Source organism: Lontra canadensis, unplaced genomic scaffold, assembly GCF_010015895.1.
Source record: "Lontra canadensis isolate GAN:19392208 unplaced genomic scaffold, GSC_riverotter_1.0 scaffold30, whole genome shotgun sequence".
Lineage (NCBI taxonomy): Eukaryota > Metazoa > Chordata > Mammalia > Carnivora > Mustelidae > Lontra > Lontra canadensis.
In genome coordinates this window covers 20,932,764-20,947,721 of record NW_022631024.1, presented here as the reverse complement: position 1 = coordinate 20,947,721, position 14,958 = coordinate 20,932,764, and the positions used below count along the sequence as shown (strand labels likewise).

Below are 14,958 nucleotides of genomic sequence, written 5' to 3'. Positions count from 1 at the left end.
GGGGGGGGGGGGGGGGGGGGGGGGGGGGGGGGGGGGGGGCAGGAGCCCTGGAGACCCCCGACAACCGGTACAGAACAAGTAAGGGACACCCAGGGGGCCCAGAATTCGGCCCTGCCCCCACCCCATCATGACCCCACCGACTGTGAGAGCACCAGCCTGCTGGTGGGCAGTGGGGGGCTCAAGGCCACCCTGGAGCAGCTGTACAGGGGCCCTTGGCCAAGGGATGCAGGGCAGTGGGAATGACAGGCACCAGCACTAGGTGGCAAACAGGCTTCCAGGGCAGGTGGGCTGCTGGCTAGGAAGGCCAACAGGGAGAGGAGGGGGGCAGCGTCCGAATGGGGCAGGACTGAGGAAGAGGCAGGAGGCAGGGAGCACCCTGCAGCCGCCCTGGGGCGCTAGCCTCGCTTCAGCATGGAGCAGAGCTGCCCGGGGAGGGGCTTCTCCACCTCCACTTCTGGAAAAACAGCCACTGGCCAGGAGACAGGGGTGTCTGTGAGAGGCCCTGAGAAGAGGCAGGTCCCCAGGATCAGGGTAGACATAGCCCAGGGAGCCAGGTGCCGGGGGGGCAGTGGCCCCCTCTCAGGGCCAAAGGATAAGCTGGGACTGCTCCCTAAGGTGGTCAACCCCATCCAGGCACCTGCCACTCGGCTCAGTGACCACTTGCTCCCAGGAGCCCAGCAGTTAGGTCTGGAGCTAGAGATGCTCCCTCCTGTGGTCCTCAATGCCCTCCACTCTCCTGGCTCCACAGAGAGCCCCTTCCTTCCACCAGCGCAGAGAAGCCCTCCAGCACCAGGAGTGGCCTGTGCTCCAAGCTCAGCTGTCCCTGCACAGGTCATCAAGGTTTGACCACCCCACAGCCTCATCCACATAGTCACATGTCGGGCTCCCCAGCCCAGGGTACATGAGAAACCCTTTGCATTCTGGAATCTGTGCTGAATAAGGCCTCCAAAGTAGGCGACCCCAGTCCCACCCTGGCCAAGCAGGAACCTCGTCTGAGGCCAGAGTCTTGTCCTCCAGCCTCTGGAGGTTTCTGGACCTACTGTCGTGGTAGTTGTTCAGAGCCACACTGTGCTGTGAACTGCAGTGGCCCATTGCCTCCAACCCTCACCGCGACCTCCCTACTTCACAGATGAAGACACTGAGCCTAGACTCATAGAGGGCCCTCCAGCCAAGTCACTGACGGAGCCAGGGTCAGACGTGTACAAAGACAAGACAGAAAAAAGGTCTCTAAAGAGGTGAGGCCTTGGCCTGACCCCTGACTACACTGACAGCACAGAGTCACAGCCTGAGGGGTCCCAGACCAGGGCCCAGGCTAGAGAGGCCACCAGCATCAGGGCCCTGGGCCACTGAGCGCCATGCTGACCTGCAAAGCCAGAGGCGGCCGGGTGAGGGGACAGCCCAGTGCCTGCGGCTCGCCTACACAAAGTGGGATCTGGCATCACCAGATCCAGCCCCTTTGGAGGGGAAGTCCAGGCTCCAATGCGGGGAGCCATGTCCAGGGCACTGCCTCACAACAATGGAAGCCAAAGAGCACGATGTCCGTCCCTCACCTGGGAGCCCCTATGTTGGGCAGGCAGGGCAACGCATGGGGGTCAAGTGTGGCCTCTCTGGCCATCTGCTAACCAACACCATCAACTGCCTCACCAGGTCCTGGCCTGCCTCCTCTGAGCCATCAAAGCTGTCCTTCCCTGCTCCCAGGGACACCTTGCAACAGACCCCCCCACCTTCTGTTTCCATTCCTTGGACTTCAACCTAGAGCCCAGGGGACCTACCCGTCCCAGCCTGGCACCAAAATAAAGGATCCAACAGTGAACAATGCTGAACCATGTGAGATGGGTGACAGGAGCCCATGAGGGCCGACAGCCAGCCTGGCCACCTGACGCAGGCTGGGACGCAGCGCCACATGGTCCTCAGGGTGAGGGCTGGGTGCAGTCTAAGACCTGGGGCCAGTTCTCTGCCAGAACAGACAGGTGATAAAGACAGTGGGGACAGTGTGCAGGCTGGGAGCTCAGGACAGGCTCCTGGTGACACAGCCCTGCTCTCCCCCTGACCCTAGCTGCAGCTCCTTCTCTCCCAGAGACCAGCCAAACTCCATGAAGGGACGACGTGTCCGGTCACATATAGGGTGCCACAGAGCTAGCAGACTCCCCCAGAACTTCCCAGGGGAGCAAGACACGGAGCAGCCGGGCTCACACAGCCCCCCTGGGTCCCTGTGGCTCTGATCCTGCTGGGTCGCCCTGCCTCTTTGGGCCCTAACGACACCTGGAGCTGTCTGCACCCACCCACTGCTTAGAGAGGTCTGGCTTCCTTGGAGTCCGTGCAGCATGCCTCCCCTCCTTGCTGGTGTCTGAGTTGACCTGCACCAGGTTGCTGTTCGGTCCCTGCTTTGTCTGGTTCATGAAGTAGTGTGGGCCACCCAGGTCTCTGCACCTCTCCACTGAGCTCACAACACCAAGAACGTGAGAGCAAGGGCCAGGCCACCATCTGAAACACAGTGACAGTATTCCAAGACCAACTCCTTATTGGAAAAGGCTCTTTAAGGAATCACACGAGGAGCTGCTCCCACAGTGCCTCAACCCCAGCTTGCTGGCAGAGCCCTATTCAGCCACACCCAACCCAAGCCTTGTGGACACCTGCAAGGCCCAAACAGGAGCATCCACGGCACGACCCCGCTTTGGGTCTCTGGGCTGAGAGAGCCAGGTATGCACAGCTGCAGGTACTGGGAGGCAGCCCTCACTGTTGACACGTCAGTACTGACATCCACATCTTTCTCCAGCCTGGGAATCAGTCATCCAGGACCCAGCGTTCTTATCCTGGGACACACCAGGGTCCCCACAGCCCGTGAACAAGCTGTGTCAGGTCTAGGCCGGCCGAGCAGGGAGCAGGTGGCTCAGAGAGGGCCAGCACTCCCACACTACTGGGCCCCAGAGAGGGCACCTTGCTGCCCCATCCAGGTGGCCAGACCACAGCCAACAGTTCCAGAGACGGCCCACCTGCAGCGCTTGGCCTCACCCTGGAGAGGAAGCCCCTGGAGGCAACCATCCCAGGACCTCCTCCCCAGGCAGACTGGTGTCTCCTCCAAGAGTGACACATTGGGGTTTCTGTGGCCGACCTCAGGCTCTGGCTGGTCTAACGTGAGAGCAGCTCTGCTGTCATTAGGACAGCTGCCTAAGGGTCCCAGATATATCCCCTCCCAAGTCAAAAAAGGATGGGGCAGGAGGACCCCGTGAATGTCCTCAGTGAGTCCGACTGGACGCTCTCCCTTGTGGGAAACACAAGGGCCACAGCGCCCATGGCAGCCCAGCAGCAGCCACCTCAAGAGAAGGAGAAAAATGCCCAAGACACCAGAGAGACGCCACAGGGACAAACAGCAGACAAGAGGACCAGCAGGGAGAGGAAGGGCAGAGCGCAGAGTCTGATGCCCCCATCAGGACGCGGGACCGTCAGGAAGCGTGCCCACCGTCCCCCGCCGGCTGCAGAAGGCTTTCCTGGAACTGCCCCTGGAGCAAGGGGCTGGAGGTGGAAAAGCAGTTAGGGGTGGTGGAGGTGTCACATGTAGCCACCGTGAAGGCACAGAGGGTGTCATAACAGAGGAACTCACGGTGAGTTTACGCTGGAGACAGATGAGCTGTGAGACACGGCGCCCCGAGTGTGCTTTACGAAACTGCACATGCAAGAAACAAGACAAAACAGAAGTGAGAAACCAGAGAGGGCTCTAAGGGGCACAGAACACGTTTAAGCCACATCAGGTCAGGGCACAGGCTGCGGTGGGCGTCTGGGCAGGAGGCCGGGGACGCGTCCATCAGAACGGGCACCAGCTGAGACCTCGGGGTAAAAGAGAAGTTGAGAAAGAAAGAGCATCGGGCGGAACAATGACACAAGAAGGAGCACAGCACCCTCCCCACGGCCAGAGGACAAGAAGCTGCGGCCGGGGTCCATCCCCACAGCTTGGCACCCTCGGCCCCACGCACGGCATAGGCCTTGGAAGGAGCCAGCCCCGAGCGTCCCTGAATTCCAAATGGCTCTTGCCTGCCATTGTGTGTCCCACTGCCACGGGGCTGCCGTGGGACAACCTGTGCATTTGCCTTGCCTCTGAGACAGAGCAAAGCCAGCTAACGCAGGACACCTTACCTTTGGGCTCCCCCAGAGCCCTGTCACCTGCCTGCCCCACTCTGCCCTTGCCCCCCTGAGTCCTGGGCCCCTCGGGCTCCAAACCGGGCGCTGCAGCTCACCGTGACGCTCCCAGGGGCACACAGGCTACATCACCAACCCACCTCCTCACTGGGACTCCAGCCGTTTTCCAGAGACTCTGGACACCTTCCCAAAACCAAGAGAGAAACCAGAAATCTCTACGATCCTTCCCCTTTGAGGTCATTCCCCTAGGGGAAGACCCCACAGCTTCCCAGCTCCTCCTTCTCAAGGCCGAGTCTACACACTGAGGGGCTCAGAGCAACTCACCCTCCTACAGGTCCCAGGAGCAAAGAGGTGTGTGGGTGTGGGTGGGTGTGCAACTGGGTGTGAGTGCGCGCGCAGTGCGTGCGTATGAGCGTGCATGCGAGTGTGTGGACGCGTGTGAGGTGAGCATGTGTGGTACTGGGTGTGAACATACGTGACAGTGAGTGCTGGGCGTCCTGAGAGAACGGTGAGTGTGCGTCAGCATTCGGAGTACAGGCGAGGAGAAGGGTGACCGAACACGGAGAAGCAGGAGACCACATCGGCCTTAGCATCCATTCCCTGACAGGAGCCTGAAGGGGGCCATCACCTGAGGCCATAGCCCAACTCCAGAGGACGGGGACATACTCTGAGGAAGCAGGAGCCCCGCCCCTCAGGCTCAGCACAGTCTCACAGAACCCAGGGAGCCCCTCGAACACTGAGGGCAGTAAGGGCCCCTCTGCTCCCAGGGTGCCACAGCCTCTGGACCAGTCCTCCTGCCTCACAGACCACATGGCTTGGCTACGGGGGGGCAGAGTCAAGGTGAGTGTCACTCAGGGCCTCACTCACAGCCCAACCAGCAGCAGGAGACAAGCTCACCCACCCAACACGATTCACTGGGAGAAGAGAAACAGCTAGGAGGGTGGGGGGCAACGGACAGAGAGGAAAGTCAACACCACACGCCCAGAGCTCAGACCTCATCCCCGGGGCAGGATCTCCAGTGACCACATCAGACCAACCGCCATCCGATGGAGGCACACGGAGGACATGCCACAGGGGACAAAGGCCCAAAGCTGCATCCCAGGAACATGCCCAAGAAGGGGGAGCACAGAGGCCAAGGCCGGCACACAACCAGGCTGGCACGGCAGGAATGAGTGGACACCAAGCTCAGGCCCCACCGTGAGGGAGAACACCTGTGCCTCCCTGGGAGCTCCGCCTGGGAGAAAAGAAGCACCAAGGTGGTGGTCAGGCCCACAGCTAGAACTGTGACACACCCTGGGCCTGGGTGTGCCCGTCTGCAGCCTCGTGGCTACAGAGCATTGTCCCCGGAGGAGGACAGGGACGGAGGAAGAGCACCCAGACCTCTCTTGGTGGCCTGACGAGTTCTCCCTGGTTGTGCCAACGGCCCCAGCACCTGCTGCCCAGAGCTCTCAGCCCGATGGCAACAGACGCCCTGCCTTACACCCCTAAGGCACGGGCAGCTCTGGCAGGGATGGGGCCCATGGGACAGCACCCCCCTCTAAACGCAGAGAAGGCAAATGCTGAAGAGAAACCCACAGGCCCAGGAACGGGTCAGAGGCTCACCAGCTCCCTCTGCTAACGCAGACTGCCAGCAGCTACAAAGCTCCCGAGAAGGGCCGTCTGCCGGGTCACCACCAAGCAAGCCCAGGACCATGCCGTCCAAGTCACCGAATCAGCCCAACAACCCAGAGACAGCTGAGCCCTGAGCCCCCAGTAGCTGTCTGAGTAATGACTGCTGAGTCCTCCCCGACTCTCTGCAGCTGCCCCGGGGTCAGGGGCCTCCTCTAGCTTCTTCTCCCCCAGAGGCCAGTGCTTCCTGTTTGGCTGAGGGGCAGGTCCTCTGCAAAGGCCTTCCTAGCAAACAGGCCATCCCCCTGGGGACCGCTGGACAAGAACAGGGCCACTACGACGCACACACACACACGACACACGTGTACTCACACACAAGCAGACACGGGCCCTCTCTCACACCTGCACACCCGCTCTCCCTGCAAACTCGTCCGCCTGCCAGCACACACACTCAGCAGCCCAGACGCAAGAGTCACTGTGGCTGTTCCTGGGGCTGTTCCTGGGGAACAGAGAGAGGGAGGGAGGCCTGCTGGGTTGGAAATCGGAGGTCTGTGGTGGGTGGGCCGTGGCACCGAGGACAAGTCCCCAGCTCTGAGTGCACTCAGCCTGGCCTGGAGAGCGAGCTTCCAGTGAAAGGAGGCTCCTTCCTCTGTGCTCGCTCATGCCACCATGATATTAGCCCAGACGTCCTCCCTCAGTCCCAGTCCTCCCTGCCTACCACGGGGGACCTCCCCCAGCACACAGCAGCCTTTGGCCCTGGTCTGGGCCCTCTGTCCCAACTCTGAGGCCCCAGTTCTTCCCACTGTGGTTTGCAAAGTGCCTGGAGGCTCAGGGGAACCTCAGGGTGACCAGTTTCCCTGGGGAAGCCTTGGCCCTGCATTCACCTTTTGTCATCCTTGAGGCTTCCCTTGGCCTCTGTCCCCGTACTGAACCCTTGAAGATGTTTTGGGGAAGTGCATTAAGTCTCCCGGGCTGCCAACGTGCAGCGTGAATCTTCTGGCTCAAAAACACATCCCTAAACAGTGGAGTCCAGACAGATACACTAACCTGACACCCGACTCACACCCCGTGTCCAGCCAGAGGCCTGGAGCCACCCAAGCCCGCTGAGGACCAAGTCAGAGCCGGTCTGACCCCCAGAGAGAGGGCCACGCGCTGCCAGGCCTCCCTCCACCTGGAACGGGGAGAAGCCACAGGGCTCTTCCCGGCGAACGCTGCTCGCGGGCTGCTGCAGGAAGGGAGCCAAGAGGGGAGCCATTCCCTCGCATCACGGCTCCTGGGGGCTGCGTCCTAAGAAGCTCCAGCCAATATAAGGGATTCTGAGAAAGCCCCCAGGAGGAACGCTCTGTGGAGGACCCAGCCCAAGACTGCAGCGACCCCCGCCACCTGCCTTCCCCCCCACCAAGAGCCTTACGCGGCAGCGATGGAGATGTTGGCGGCAGACATGGGACTGACTTCAGCCACTTCTTTGGCCTTTTGGAGAGCAAGCTTCTGATTGGCTGCTTCTTCCATCTCCTCTTCATCCTGTTTGAACAGACAGAAGTGTGATGCGTCTACTCTCACCACATCAGCTCTCCCCACCACCCGCCGTGGCCTGTAAGTCCTTCCTGCCCTCTGCACCTGGGGGCCGGGCAGCGGCTCCAGCCCTGAGCACCAATTCCACACAAGCTCTCTGGCAGCCATCAGGGACCCCCTTCTATGCCTGCTACTCAAGGCAACAGTCCCCAAGAGTCTTGCCTCAAGACCTGCTATGGGCCATCCGCCAGGGTGCCACAGCTGGTGACGTCCACCCCACTTGTGAGCTCCAGCCACAGGGACCCAGCTGCTGCCTGCGTGTCTGTCCCACAACACTTCCCACTCGGCGCCGTCAGAATGCAAATCCATCCTCCTTTCCCCCACCCACTGCCCTTCCGCCTGAGGAGAACCTGTCCCACCTGAACAAAGCCTCTGCCCCGAAGCTGTGAGCAAAGGCAAGGGGCAGAACTCTGCACCCTGAGCCTAGATCCCGGCCCCACATCACTCACAGGAATCATCAGCAGGAGTAGATCTAGCAGGACCACCTCCTAGCCTTTGAGCTCTTCCTCCTCGGACCCATCAGGTCACATGTGTCTACCTGTCTCCAGCTGTGGCTGTGGCAAGTCCCTCCCTGTGTCCACCTGGACAGCCACTCACAGTGCCTGTGTTCCCTCCACCACCAAGCTCCTGGGGAGGACCCGCAACTCTCCAACACACGTGCAGATACCTTGCTTCTGCCTCCCATTAGAAGGACAGTAGACATCTAGGCAGACCCTCTGGTCTGACCCCAGGTCTCCAGGAAGAACCAACATGCTCTGCTCCTGGGATCTGGAAGAAAGCTCGGGGCTGTGCCGTGGGCCCACGGAGGGAAACTAAGGCCTCCATGTCACTCAGCTAGACTGCAGAGACCACCCGTATTTCCCCAAATACCCCAATCCCGAGCCCACCTGGCTTCCATGGAAAGTGACATTCCCACTGTGGCCCAAAATGTCCATAAATTTTCTCCTAGAGGCCCCCCAAATGGCCAGAACTAAGACCATTAGCTGCCTGCAGACTTCCCAGCAAGAGGTCCTCAAGCTTCAGAATCCACAGAGCAGGCAAACTCTATCTACCACAGAAGCCCTGTCAAGGCCCTTCTTCAAGCTGTAGATGCCATCCTCGTCCCCAGCCCTCCAGGCCAAAGGGCGAGTTTCTAGAGACTCCACTCAGTTTATTTCCACTTTGAAAAGAACGTGATGTTGTAATACATTGTGGGAACGTACAGGAAGGACCCAGAAGCCCTCCAGCCAGACACAGCTAGGTCTCTACCTGCCCCAGCTGCCACGTTAGGGGAATTCCTGAGTTGGGGCAGATGGCCCCAAGGGGCCATCACACAGGCTGTCTGTGCATGGAGACAGGGCCCCAAGGACATGGCCTCCTGGTGTGTCCTCACTGCAGCACAGCTGGAAGAGACAGTGACAACTTCAGACGCAAGCTCACCCCTGCCCCAAGACAGCCAGTGCTCAGACCACCAGGGCTCCTGGGCACCACCAGTTCTTGGGGACCCGGAAATCCGGACCCCAAGATGTGCTCTGTGGATGCAGGGCCCCCTGGCCCCACCCCAGCAGCCCAGCCAGGAGTCTCAGACTGTCACTCTCAAGCAACTTCTGGATGGCTGAGCCCGTCTCGCCCAGGCTGACATGGAAATGAGCAGGCCAGTGGGACTTCCACGTCCTCAGAAGGCAGCAGCCAGAGCAAGGGAGGCATCTCTACCCACAGGCACCAGCACAGCCTCAGCCTGGGTTGGGAGAAGAGGCAGTCTGAGCAGAAGCAAAGGAAGACACGTGACTAGGCCTTCCTCCAGCAGGAGCCCATCTTCCAGAGAGCAGGGAGGGGGCGGCGGGGGCCCTGCAGGGCTTGCACGGTCGGGAGCCCTGGGCCCAAGCGGCCCCTCTGCGGAGAGCAGACTCATCCCACACCTGCCTTCCTCACGGAAGGCCTGTGTCTAGCTGGGCCCCAGGACAGCAATGGCGTTGCAAGCTGTGCTGGACCGCAGCAGACACACGCAGGGGTGTGCACACGGGTGAGCTCCAGCACACGGGCACGTGCACAGAGAGGGACACACACAGGGCACGCACTCCACCGAGAAAGCAAGCACGCGGGGTCTCTGCTGCAGGGGGCCCGACAGGCGGCCGGACCCTCTGCACCAGGAGCTGGGGCTCGTTCAAAGCACAGGCCTGAGGCCGAACCGCGGGAGAGCCAGCCGCCCCATCCACGGCTGTGTCCTCGGGAAGGAAACCACAGGGGAGGACGTGTACAATCACACCGCCTGCCAGGCTCCAGGATGAGAGATGAGTGTTAGAGGCTGCCCACTGGGCCCCCGCCGGGACGAGAGGCCGTCCTGCTGAGCCACAGACCCGCCGACAAGGAGGCAGCAGCTGATCCCGCTGGAGCCAGCCAGGCCCAGCCTTGAAGAACAGCACTGCCCGGCGACCGCCCCAGCTCAACCATGCACACTCAGGACTGACCGCCGGGGCCCCCTCGCCGCCCAGGGATGAGCACAGGGACCCCACACCTTTCTTCAGGGTCTCCACCGCACGCGCGGCTCTGGCAGAGGGGAACCTGCCACTTCATGCAGCCACATCTCCTGATACACGTCACGGTCCGTCCCCCCAGGCCAGTAGTCTGCCCCCACTCCTCAAGGCTCTCTCTGGGCGGCACCTCTTGCTCCGGCCACTCTTTCCAGGCCGCGGCTTCTCCACAAGCTGCCCCTCCTGCCCTGGCGTCTCTCACGCTTCCTCCACACCATCACCACACCCGAGCGGCAGCCTAACTCCCACCTGCCTGCGACCTTGAGGAGACTCGCCCGGACAGTGGTCACATGAGTCCTTAACCCTGGACTGGCCCTCTGCGGGGCCCTCTGGACCCACGCAGTGGGACACGGGTGGCTGCCCCCCCCCGTCCCTCATGGGCTGTGGGCCGTGTCCCTATGCACGTACCTTGGTCAGTTCCTGAGCATTGGCAAGGTTGTCCACAGCAATGGCCAGGAAGACATTCAGCAGAGTGTCTGGTTGGCTCCAGCTAAGGAAGGGAACCTTCTGCCCCAGCCCCCAGCCTCCCACAGTCACAGCCCAGCTTCCCCCGTGCAGAACTGGGCCCCCTCTCCCCAGGTCCTGACAAGACTTCAGCCTCCTTCCCTTAGTGGCCACATGCCCCTCCAGTGCCCTTGCTCCACTGGCCCGTCACCCCCAGACACAGCCAAGACCAGCGGACTGGGCTGCCGCCTCTTCCCACAAGCTCCTGTCCTGTGTGCCTCGGGGCAGCATGTCCCCAGGACCAGCCCGTCCCTGCACTCTGTTCCAGCAGACCTGGGCCCTCCCCCGTCACCTCATCCCTCAGCACTGCCGACATTTGGAGTGGGGCGACCCTTTGCGTGGTATGTTGGAAACCACCTGTAACCCCCTGCCCAGCACCAGGGTGCAGCAGCCCCTCCCCAGGGCAACCACACCATCTCAGATCCAGCCGGTGTCCTCTGGGGGAATGGTCACCCCAGTCAGAGCCCCGGCACAGAGCTCTTTCCCCACAGGCCTGGGGACGCACCACCCCCAACCCAACCCAGGTGCAGCTATTTCCACCAGGGCCAACCGTGATGAGCAGCAGGTTTGTAGAAGGCCAGCAGCGATGACTGTGGCTGGTCAGGTCCCAGTCTGGCAGGGAGATGCCCCTGAGACTCAAGGGGACCCATGAACCCTGGTACTGCCTCATAGGCAAGGCTGCTCAGGGCTCCAGCAGATGAGAGGACGGGACACGAGGCTAGGGTCCACTTTCCTGCACTAACCCAGCCACGAGCACCTCAGAGGCCTTCCCACACCTGGAGAGCAGGTCTAAGGCCAGGAGCCAGAGCTCAGGGCCCAGCCGGAGAGATGAACAGAGGCAGAGGGAATGACGCCCGTTGGCCAGCACAAGGCCTGACCACAGACACCCCCGGCCTGACCGTGCAGGGTCAGGATGAGCTGTGATGAGCTCCAGGCCACTGCTCGGTCTCGGGGGGGGGGGGCGGTACCTCCTTCTGGACAGCACTCATTCCCCACCCCTACCCCCACCATTTGAGTCAACACTGCAGGCTCCTTCCCTCTCCAACAACCCTGGTGGCCACTCCCGGGTTTCCTGTCAGCCACCCCCAGGTCCCACCCACCTGCTAAACAGTGAAACAAACACTCCCCCCCCAACCCCCCCCAACTCCTCCTTACTGGGTTTCCTGCCCCCACAAAGGCAGGACTCCCTGCCGTGGGGTCCAGAGCTGACAGATGGTGTGAATGGAGGCCTGCAGGGTCATGGGTCCCAGGCCAGCGGAGAGCCAGCCAGGCAGGGGCAAGGAGAGACAAACAGGGTCAAGTGTCCGGGTGTGCGTGTGGGGAAATAGGGCAGAGCCATAGGGCGGTCTGGGAGAAGATGACTCACACCTGTTTGGGCCAGCTCCGCCCTTTCTCCGGGCCCTGCAGGGTATTAGGGCAGCGGTCTCTGAGTGGCGCCCCCGGCCACCGCCTCAGAACCAGCACACTCCGGGGAGCCTGTGGCGTCATCCTTGTGGGCTGGAACCTGCACGTCAACCACTCGGGGGCTCTGATGTACAGAAGACTCTAAGGACCCAAGTGTCCCTGCTCAGCCTGGATTTCCCTCCCAGGCAGTGGGCCCACATCCACGCCCCCTCTCCTGGCCCACTACACTCCTCCTACGTCCTGACCCTGAAGCCTCCTCTTCCCCGGCGGCCGGACTGAGGGCAGAGCTGCCACGGAGCTCTTGGGCTTTCCCTGGCCCCACACACAACCTCCCGGCCCGAGGTCCTGAAACATGAGCCCAACAGGCTCCCAGCACGGGAAACCTCGCTGCGTATTTCTCTGAGGGTAGGATACGTTCAGCAGGGAGCAGTTTTTTAAAAGCCCAGTGCCAAAATTTAGTTACTGAATTAAAGTGGGCCAACAAAACAAGACCAGACCCTCGGCCATCAGGGTTCAAAGCCCATGTCTCCCCACAGCGTCCCTCCCGCGCCTGCCCCTGACCGTCCCGTCCCCTCTGCAGACCGACGTGTGGCACGTGCTTCCCTCAGCCTCCAGATCCCCCCAGCTCAGGCTGCCTGCAGAACATTCCCTGTGTAGACTTAAGCCAGTCCCCCTGTGGGAGGAGCCGCACCGTTCCCACGGGGGCGGGGCGGGGGGGAGGGAGAGGCAGACCCAGACCAAGCACTAGCCATGCTGCACCCCAGCCCCAGAGAAGGATACAATTTCCAAACAGCGTCAGGACAATGAAGTAAAAGGAGGAGAACATGCCTTTGCTGACTCCGCCTTGCGACTCGATCCCGTGGTACATCACTGCATTCCAGTCCTCTCCCGTCAGGATCTGTGGGGAATAGCACCGCAGGGCACGCCTGCCTGACCACCTGCGCCCACGGGCACACGCAGGTGCACGCTCAGGGTCAAGACACGGCTGTGTCCCTAGAGCCCAGGGGCACATGTGCACACACACACACAGGCTGCTAGAGGACAGCGCTTCTGGAGGGCAAAGTGGCCCACGGTCCTCCAGAGAAACTTCCAGAAAGACACAGGCCCCGGGAGACGCATACACTTCAGCTTTTTGGCCAAAAACAGAAGGAAGCACCAAGGCGAAGGGAAAGGTGGGCAAAGGCAAGGAGGAGAACCGTAGCCTTGAGCTGGGGAAAGGGGGCTGGGCTGGGAAGGCCAGACTCCCACCCCCAGAGCCTCCTGGGCCATGATGTTGTCTGGGAGACGGTGGGTCCAGCAAAGAGGGTGGCTGGACGCAGTCCCTGCCTGTCAGGAAACAGGTCTCTCCTTGCTGCCGTATATGTGGGAAAGTGCAGGAGGAGAACGTAAGAGACGTTCACGTGTCCACCCATCAAAATGGACACTGCTCACATCTGTCCCGTGGGCATCAGGTCCCACTGGCCGTGGTCACTCCCGACAGATGATCCAATCACAAACCTGGTGAGGAACCATGTCAGTAGAATTCCACTTACACGGCACACGTGTCTATGAAGCAAACTCACCACGCATGTTCCAACACTCCCGGGAAGGCGTCAGACGACACACGCCACTCATCGGTTTGCCGTCCTCACCCAGGATCGTATCTTTGAAGTCCACGCACACGAGGCACACAGACCCCCTGACTCCCGACCCCCAGCGCACAGTGTCCCTCAGGCCCTCCCCCACACGTCCGCTGCCTTCCTTCTCCCCGAGGTTGTGCAGCCAAGTCTCACCGCACGCACGGAAGGTCTGCCCACACCGGGGACGGCCAGGAGGCAGGCCACGTGCACCTCTGCCCTGAAGAGAGGCGTCCTAGGCGACGCCTGCGGGGACGCTGCTGCTGGCTGAGGAGCGAGAGGGCCAGCTGGTCAGGGGCCGTCCTCCAGGGCCTCCCCAGACGCCTGGTCTTCCTCGCCCTGACCTCGAGACCTCCGAGAGTGTCCCCGTTCGCTCCCGCCCTCTGTCTGCAGGAACTACTCACTGGAGAGCTCCCGGCTTCTGCTTTATGACCAAGTGCCACGCATCTAAGAAATTCCTCTCCGTTAGAAGGCAATAAAAATACTCTTCTGTATTTTCTTCAAACCACTGTAGAGTATGGTTTCTCACAGTTAGGTTTTTAATCCAACTAGAGCCTGTGTTTCCTGTTCTGGGTACGCGTGGGGATGAAGACCGACGTTCTGCCCCAGTGGAAAGCCAGCTTTTACACACCTACTGCTTAAACTATCCTGGGCCCCTCCTCCAGCTGTGGCCAGCCTCCCACTGAGCCTGGCCATGTTTCTGGCTTCTCTCGGCTGCTCTCCTGATGTTTCGTCCTCGTATCCCAACCCTCCCACCGTAGCTTCGTGAAAACTCTCACCCGTGGTAAGGCAAACCTTCCTGAATTGTCTTGGCGATTCTTGGATGCTGAGTCTTCCGCGTTATCAATATGCTGAATTCCAAGAGATTAAATTAGGAGAACAGATGCCTTTGCCACTTTTGGGCCTCCCTCCCCATTATAAATATACCCCTGTGTACCCAGATCTGTAGGCCCTTTGATAACAAGTCATAATTTCCCCCATAAAAGGCTTACATACTGTTTCTAGATTCCTGGGTGCCTTATAGCTTTTGTTGCCTCTAGAATGAAATATTTCATTTTAATTGAATTTTTCAACCGAATGGTTAAGTCACAGGAAAGCTATATTTTTGTTTGTTGGTCTCGTGTTCAGCAGCACAAGTGAATTTTATGTCCTTGGTAGGACATTAAGGTAGGACATCTAAGGTAGGACATCACCTTATACCTGTGCCAGGCCCAGGGCAGGTTAGAATGCTATTCAGGTTTTTAATTTCTTCTTGAGCTAATTTATGTGTTTGAGTTTTTCCTATAAAAGTGCATGTTTCCCCTTAGTTTTCAAATCTCTGGCCATAATATTTTTGGGGACTTAAAATAATCTCTCCCTTCCCTGCAGGCATGCCTCCCCCCCCCCCAGTCTCTAGTTTTCATCTGTGCGTTCTCTCTTGGCCGGTCTTGCCGAGATGCTGTCTACTGTATTAGTCCCCCCGACAGCAAGTTTTTTACGATTTGGCCATTTTGGTGTTTTAGTTTTGTGTTATTAACCATTTTTTCCTGCTTTCAATTTTTCTTTTGTTTACCTGTTCACTTTTCTAGGTTTTTAAGACAAGAACATCACTACTTTATTTCCAGTCTTCC

At 60.1% G+C, this 14,958-nt stretch overlaps 1 protein-coding gene across 1 annotated transcript in view; it reads right to left on the bottom strand.

Annotated features, from left to right (window-relative positions):
* The window catches only part of CACNA1B (calcium voltage-gated channel subunit alpha1 B), a 143,807-nt gene that overhangs the window by 84,955 nt on the left and 43,894 nt on the right, over window positions 1-14,958 (bottom strand). Inside the window, exons 15-17 of the mRNA XM_032865594.1 lie at window positions 12,513-12,630; window positions 10,233-10,300; window positions 7,154-7,263 (exon numbers count right to left, since the gene is read on the bottom strand). Coding sequence (XP_032721485.1) covers window positions 7,154-7,263; window positions 10,233-10,300; window positions 12,513-12,630 — 296 coding nt within the window. The remainder of the gene's footprint in view (window positions 1-7,153; window positions 7,264-10,232; window positions 10,301-12,512; window positions 12,631-14,958) is intronic.